Source organism: Filicampus tigris, chromosome 9 (genome assembly GCF_054856515.1).
Source record: "Filicampus tigris isolate MCC_2025a chromosome 9, RoL_Ftig_1.0, whole genome shotgun sequence".
Lineage (NCBI taxonomy): Eukaryota > Metazoa > Chordata > Actinopteri > Syngnathiformes > Syngnathidae > Filicampus > Filicampus tigris.
The window spans coordinates 4882971-4891294 of NC_141225.1; the positions used below are offsets into that span (position 1 = coordinate 4882971).

General features: G+C 37.5%; 1 protein-coding gene across 1 annotated transcript in view; it reads left to right on the forward strand.

Annotated features, from left to right (window-relative positions):
- The window catches only part of rab22a (RAB22A, member RAS oncogene family), a 14340-nt gene extending 7732 nt beyond the window's left edge, over nt 1-6608 (forward strand). Inside the window, exons 6-7 of the mRNA XM_086041851.1 lie at nt 604-713; nt 1068-6608. Coding sequence (XP_085897977.1) covers nt 604-713; nt 1068-1165 — 208 coding nt within the window. The 3' untranslated portion in view covers nt 1166-6608. The remainder of the gene's footprint in view (nt 1-603; nt 714-1067) is intronic.
- Nucleotides 6609-8324: the final 1716 nt, after the last annotated feature.

The window sequence follows — 8324 nt, forward strand, 5'->3', positions numbered from 1 at the left end:
TTTTTGCCATCTAAGACCTGACAAATAGGAAAGAAGCAATGGTTTCAAGGAAGTATTGTTGAAGTGATACAGCTTGACTGTTTAAGATCTCTGTATGTCTTGGAAGAGCTAAAGTTAGTTTGGGTTGTTAGCGGACGCTAAGGAGAGACAGGGAAATCAAATCACCTGGCGGTCGTTCATGTACGTTTCAGTAATTTGTTGACATTTTTAAAAGCCAAGTATAAACAGCAATTAAAGCTGCATGCTGTGATAAATGGGCCCTCAAACCCACCTTTTCATGGCAAATCCTCTAAAGGATAATCAAACTTTGACACCATGCTCTGCCCTCATTACATGCCAAAAAAGGCCTTCACAGTCTACCGTTTAGGTAATTTTTTTTAGAAGGGGTTTTCCAAAGTACGTGCCCTAACCTTGACCCTAAATGGCAGCTTTAAACATATATACATATATTTTTATTTGGAAAAACAACGAAACACTCCTTGAATCGTGTTTTCCTCAAGGATGGAGCTCGTCTGTGTATGTGAATCTTTCTCGGTCATGATTGAAATTGGAAAATCTGTGTGTGTGTTGAAACATAACCATTTTGGCACACACTGGTTGCAGGGAAGTCTTGGAGAAGGACGCCAACGACTACGCCGATTCCATCCATGCCATATTTGTCGAGACCAGTGCCAAGAACGCCATTAACATCAATGAGGTTTTTATAGAGATAAGTGAGTGTTCCTTGAGACTCGCAAAGAACAAAAAAGATTGTTAATGAAGTGGATTACACACATACCGATAATACAATTATCGGTAACCCGATAATACCAGTTGTTAGCCAGGGCCCAATCCCAGGACAATTATTGTCATGATGTGTGTTGGTCATCTGGAGTACAGTGCGCATGATAAAAGCAGTGAGAACAAACCAATTTTTTTCTTCACCCTTGTCATTAAGGGGTTAAAAATGGAAATCTATGTAGACCTGCTGAAGAAACCTAGCGAAGGCCATGTCTACAATCACGGCTATGGACTGAACTTGACTTTAAGCGTACATTTTGTGGTTGAGTGTGTGTTTCTCCACACAGGTAAGCGCATCCCAGTCACAGATGCTTCCAGGGGAACGGCAGGAAAAGGTTTCAAACTGGGGCGGCAAGAGTCGGACTCTCGCAGGACATGCTGCTGATGACGCTGGTGACTATTAGTGACGTTTTCCTCATTCTTCTATTGTGAGAGCAACACAAGCATGAGGAGCGACAAAAACAATGCTCACAATATGGATTTTGGAAGTGAGAGACAAAGGCCTCCGAATAATCGGGCTAGTGTTGAAGGTCTGTCATCTCCCACCCATAAGGCATATGAGAGTGATTATTTTTGATAGTGCTTAAATTATTGTTTTTAATAATTATTTCTCAACATCATGAAATATACATTTCTGCCATCTGTGCAATCCATAATGTCGTATTATTGATTCCTGATGTTGGAAAAAGTCAACTGCAAATATAGAAATTGATTGAAGGTGTGTTGCAGGTAATGGCCTTCTATATGTTGATGTGTTATTTTTTTCTGTATTCACAAAAAGTCGGGGATGTTGGGCTTCTGGGCAACATTTCAGGATGAACCTAAAATGCACATTGGACTTCCTCTTAACTTCTCAATACACGTCCAATTGTTCAATGTTTCGGTACTTTTCGCACCGCTTGCTGTTGTCTTGAGCAATTCATTTGTTGGTTCAATTTTAAATAGTTATCTTAATCACGCTGTTCACATTTTGACATCATGAGACCAAGATGACATTTTAGCACTGTAAAACAGTAACTCACAATTGCAAGGCTTCAAGGAGGATGTTCTCAGAGGGAAGTGGCCCCTGAACTTAGAGTGTCATCAGTAGCAGAGAGAGACTGCAAGAGTCATGGAAAGGCACACAAGTGGAAATGTATTATTCTGAATTTTTTCTATTCAATCCCTTGTTTGAGAACAGCAATGTGTGCTAAAAGTACTTAAAACTGGAACAGTTCAGTAGTTTAGAGAAATACAAATGAAGTTTACCTTTAAAAGTTATAGTGCATTTTAGGTCCATCCTGAAATGTCACTAAAAAGATTAATATCACAAACTTTTGTGATTGGTGTATATTGTGTTGTTCATCTCAACATCTTGTACTCTTGACAGCTTTGCTTTTGCAATGCTGCTATCTAAAGCAACACATCACTGAAAATGCCAGAGGTAAATTGGCGGGTCCGTCAATTGCCATCCGTCTGCAGCCTGGGTACCCTTCTGCCATTTGTCTATTTGTCGAGTCGAACCAAATAGTAATCGCCTATTGGTCAGTCCGTATTATTTTAAATGCACTTCCGCATAACCCGCCACAACACCAACCCCCGCTAAGTAAGTGAAACTCACACAGACTCAATTTGTCCCCTTTCAGGACCATGGAAACTTAACCGCAGCTGGACTCAATAATTCCCCTTTTAGGACCCCTTAGCCTTAGCTCTCCGCTGCCCCTGTTCCTCCCCGAGCCGATACATGGACGGAGAAAAATGCACTTCTGCCTATGCTTAGTCCGTTCCCGTCCATCATTTATCACCTACAAATTGGGCATCCGTCATAGTCGGATAGACGGACCGGTCCGTCAGTTAGATGGAATGCCCAGCTCTGGAAAATGCATTGTCCTTTATTCAATTAGGCTGTAGTCTGTCTAAACATGAATTAGTCATCCAATTCCCTGAAAAAAAGTTTAAGACAAGTATCAAAATAATGACATTACCTGCACAGCGCCATCTTGACCAATTTTGAGCAGTTCACGTAATCACGGTGATGTAACATATGCTGTAACTTGGCCTGTTCATTTGTGACTTATTTTCTGGTTTATTTTGCTCAAAAATGTCTTATGGCGCCGTCAAATATTGCCATAATTTAGGTAGCACTCCTAAGCATCTCAGGTTTCATACGTTCTCTCTTCAAGTTTCATAGTTCTTTCTTGAAGAAAGAGAATTTAAAAAAAGACATTTAAAGTGGCAGTGGCTGGCGAATGTAGTCGGCCTGCGATTCTCCACTATGAAAATCTCATTTCCAAAAAGCGTGATCTATCCTCACCAAACTTTATGTGCACATATATATGTGTGCCCAAATCATACTCTGTAAATATTAGAAAGTTGTAATATTTTTTATTTTGTTGACATGTGTCACCTTTTTTATATGCCTCCTTGAGAACAAACATTGTCACTTACTGTCACCCAAATTTATTTGCACAAGTATATGCATGCCTGCTTCATATTTCGAAAATATTAGAATGAGCGACAGAATATTTTGGATTTTGTAGATGTCGTAAGCCATTGCATATGAAGAATGCAACGTTGGGAGCCGGCTCCTGTCTGTAAAAATAATGGTGCGACTTTCGTTCACTCACTTTCAGAGTATGATTTGGGCATGTATATACATGTGCACATACATTTTGGTGAGGATCGATCACACTTGATGTAGAGCTTTTCCAAGTCGGCTCATCAGAGGCTCGCAGGCTACCTGTATTCGGCCGCCACTGCCGCTGTAAATGTCGGGTCTTTTTGTTTGTTTTTTTCCTTTCACGTAGGAAGAACGTATAAAACCTGAGATGGATAGGAGTGCTGTCTAAATTATGGCAATACTTGATGTCTCCATATGGCATTTTATGGCAAGATAGACCAAGATAAGTTAAAATGAACAGTGTCATGTTACGTCACAGTGATTACGTGAAGTACTCAAAATTGGTCAAGTTGGCGCTGTGTAGCAGGTTACGTCATTATTTTGATACTTAATCTGCTTAAACCTTTTCAGGGAATCAGATGCCATTGATATTTGCACTATTGTTTAGCCACACTGCCTAACGGAATAAAGGACAATGCAGTTTCACTGGTGTGTTGCTTTAAACGCCTGTGTTTCAGCATTCTTTTTTTGTGTGCAGTGAAAACTCTGTAATGCCTGACCTACATTAAAAGAAAAAAAAAAAGCTCAAGAAGCTGACGTGGCGCTATGTCAAAAACACGCTTTGACCCCTGGATGAACCTTCGCCTCCGATCTGTTTTCACTTACTGGTCATGCATTAGTGAGTCTTCTTTGGCTTTTTTTCCTGCTTGTAACTTCAGATACTTAACTTAAGGGATGTCTCATCTCACACAAGGATCGGTAATTTGTATTTGTTTACTCAGCAGTAAGTGGCATGCATCCCCAACATCTTCGCTACTTATTTTCATATTGTGATACAGTGCAACTCCCCAAAATGAACACAATCTGTTCCGTGGCGTTGGTTGGAAACAATGTTCAATGAATTAGTTCATTTCAAGTTCAAACTGCCGCCCATCGTAAAATCTGCCATTATTATCTCCACAGGCAGTTTTTCAAAATAACAGTTTAACATTGGTAACTGTCAAAACAAATATAGAGTATAAAATGCAAACCAAATTAACTACTAAAACTAAAATAAAACTGCAGAAAATTAAATCTCCTTCGAAGAGGCCTAGATTATGCATTATGGACAATACATTTTTTAAATTTTTTGTTAGCAATCTTATATGCCTCTTCCGAATTTCTCCCCTATTCCAAAAACATGCGTGTAAGGTTAATTGAAGACTCTAATTCAGGGGTGCCCAAGTCCGATCCTCGAGAGCCCATAGGATCTCGATCCTAGATCGATCAGGATCGTTATCAGGCTTCTGTCAAGCTTGCCGATGAGCTGATCATTTGAATATAATTCAATAGGCTGGATCGGTGCTCTCGACGACCCAACTTGGGCACCCCTGCTCTAAAGCGTCCATACTGTAGGTGTGAATTTTTTTTTGTCTATATGTTGGTCTATATCACCATAAAGTCCCTTTGATGAGCACATCCAAATCACTGTCATCATGAAAATCAGCAGAATAATAATAAACTCTGTGGCCTTATAATACTTTACCAAACATTTGCACACTTAACTAGTACAATGATATGGCTCTTAAAATGTTTTTCCTTCCATTTGATAACATTGCATACAATGGCTGTATGGGATTATAGCATATCCCATACACTGCCCTGCTAACTACAATGTGTGTATGTGTAATCAATTAAATGCTAATAAATCAGAATAATTTCACATGATTCTATTGTCCCCAAGTTATTTTTTAGAAAATAAGTCATTTTTATCACGTATATTCAATTTTCATGATCATATCTAACATTTTGCATGTGTGCCTGAAATTTCTGTCCACTCTTTCAATATGGGGCCTCTTTAAGAAACTCTGTGAAGTTTTTCATTCCATCACTATCAGCATTTCGTTAATCTTCAATGGAGGTTGAAATAGTGGATAGGAGAAGACGAGATATTTTCATTCACAATTTTCCTCATGTTATGTTTTGTTGGATGTTGTTGCTTAACCTGTCCACTCTGTCATCATGAAATACCAATTGATATAAAAACTAACAGAAATTTTAAATCTATTTATTAAATAGTACGCAGTCCATTTGCTAACTGAATCTTGTTGCTAATTGAGGGTCCACCATGTGCTCATTTAAATGCTAACTTTAGCCCAATATTTCCACCCTGTCATATGCATACTTCGATTGATGGCCCATTCATTCAAATTATCTAAAAAGCACAACGACACAAAGTCTCGTAATTTTTCACAATTCTAAATGTTGCCTTTTATTTAGGTGTGTTCCTGCTTGTATTACAAATGTGTTGGGCAAGATTGGTATATGTGTGCATTTTACTTCAGGAAACCATGACTGTGGATGGTGTGATAAACAATGACTTTCCAGCCATGGTGTTTGCTTGCTATGGTGTGAAAGTTATGATGAGTGACATTGACTGTAAGAATCAAACGTTCTTTACGAAAGACAGATTACTTCACAGTTTGCATTCAGATAAATTGAAAATGTGTTCTTTAATAAATATACAGTTAATATAACATAATTGTGGCAAGTATCAAGAGTTTTAAGAATTCTGCATTCATGTGAAATTGGCAGGAAAGTCACAGGTATCAAAATTTCCACCCTCACCACGTAGCTCTGGCCCTGACTCTTGGAAATTAAAGAATGTTGAAGTTAATTTTGTGTATGCTTCTACTTGATATGAATTGGCAAGGTGCCATTTTTAAGCCTTTTTTAAAATAATTTTTACCAAGCCATGTATACGTAACATGTTTGATTGTGGATGTACTCTAATGATTTCGAGTGAAAATAGCATAACTGTACTCAAATGTTGGAAGTCTGATTGTGAAATTGTGATTGCAAAGGCTGCTTAATTTTGTGGAATGTGGAGAAGCTGTGTGTGCCACTGTTGCAGTAAATACAATGCCAATAATCTTGGGCTGGCCCTGGGAACACGATTGGTCAACATTATGTACAGTATATTTTACATCATATAACATTGCATTGCACAAAATTCAACAACTATATTCTGTATTGAAATGGTTTAGTGACAATGTTAAGCATATACATTTTAGATAATATCAGCACTGTCATTGCCGTAACTATATTCACCTTTTTAGTATGTTACATATCGACTGCAACTAATTGCCTGTAAAAGAAAAAAAAAACAGCACTTGTTTGCAGTGTATTTCCAGATGTGTACAAAGGGAATTGTCAGTTTCTTTACCAATAAAAGCTGGACAAAATTGTGCATCTGTTTATTTTTTTTAATGGCAGGCAACAAACTGATGGAGAAGGAGACATTATACTATTATCAACTGGCCAATGAAATAAGAAGCGGGACCAATATTTAGATTATTAAAACTGATTTCAGCAGGAAAATGCCTGATATTGTGAGTGGAAAGCCAATTTACTGTGAAGCTTTTTTATATTTATTAACTCCTATGCATTGTTACATAGGATAATTGCCTAAGTCATAAAACATAATTTTTATAACACCGCTATTTTTGTATTGTTTTTTGTCCTTTTAGTTGTCCAAACGTCTGGTTGAGGTTTTTTTTATTTTTTTGCAATATCAATTAAAAAAGTGTTATATAAATTGTTTTTTCCTGTTTTTCAAAAACATGTGAAATATGACAGGCAATTATGCTATGTGGCCGACGAATTATGTTATCGTCATTGTTTTTGTTCCTTGTGGTCTTTTCTCTCCATCTGACCCCTGTCTAACTTTGTTCTATTTGAGTGCCATTTCCAATAAATATCTCAGTTCAAACTACAACAGCGTATGATGTAAACTTCCACCTAATTGACTCCAGCTCACCTGCAACCCTAATGATGTTGTGTGCTATTAGAAAATGGATGAATAACCATTTGGTCATGAAATAAAAATTAAATTAATCTACTCTTCCTTTGAATATGTCTGATAGACACGGAACAGCTTAGTATTTAATGAACCTGCATGATGCATGTTTGTAGAACTGATAGACACATAACAGGTTAGTCTTTAATGAACCTGCATGATGCATGTTTGGAGAATGTGGAAGTGAGCTGTAGTATCAGAGAAAACCCTTGCAAGCACAGGGAAAACATGCAAAGTTGGTCAGAATCTCTCGACTGTTGAGTGAAGATGCCGTGCTGCTGCCCACATTGTAATGAGGATAATAACAAATTAAATAATAATGACAAAAGTATTGTTTTTAGATGTTGTAACTGGACAGATTACCTAAACAATTGCCTTGGGGTCCCAAGCTAAAGGGCCCCCAAGAGATGACTCATTTTGGCCTATATCTGTGCACTACTTTCGACACTCTGCAGCATCATGTTGGGGCCCCTTATTTGCTGTTGCTGGCTTCTTGGGAGCTCCAAGAGACGGCTGATGTTGATCCATATCAACAACTGGAAACCTCTATAGATACTACAATGACACGTCGGGATTTGGGAATCTTCATGACTGGTGCATAAATGTGAGTTTAGTTTTTTTTTAATCCAGTTCAGTACATTTGTTATGTAGAGTTCATTTGTTAACTTTTAAGTATAGTGCATTTGCACCTAATCGTTTAGAACTGTTTTCTAACAGGTACAATCTTGATTCAACTTTTATATATATATATATATATATATATATATATATATATATATATATATATACTGTGTATATATATATACTGTATATATATATATATATATATATATATATATATATATATATATATATATATATATATATTGCATTTTGATTGAATCATGATTCAAGTACAGGGTTTATTTTCCAACAGTTAAGCGCCAAACTGTGCATTCTGTTTCATTGGATTACAGTAATTTTAGAAGTAGTTTGTAGAAGTACTGTACTGTAAAACCGCCGACTTGGGCAAATAGAATTTTAGACCAAATTTTGTACATTGTCATCACATGATAGCAGCCTCCACCGAGCCTGTCGTTGCTTGGGAGTCACCCAGCAGCACCCCGT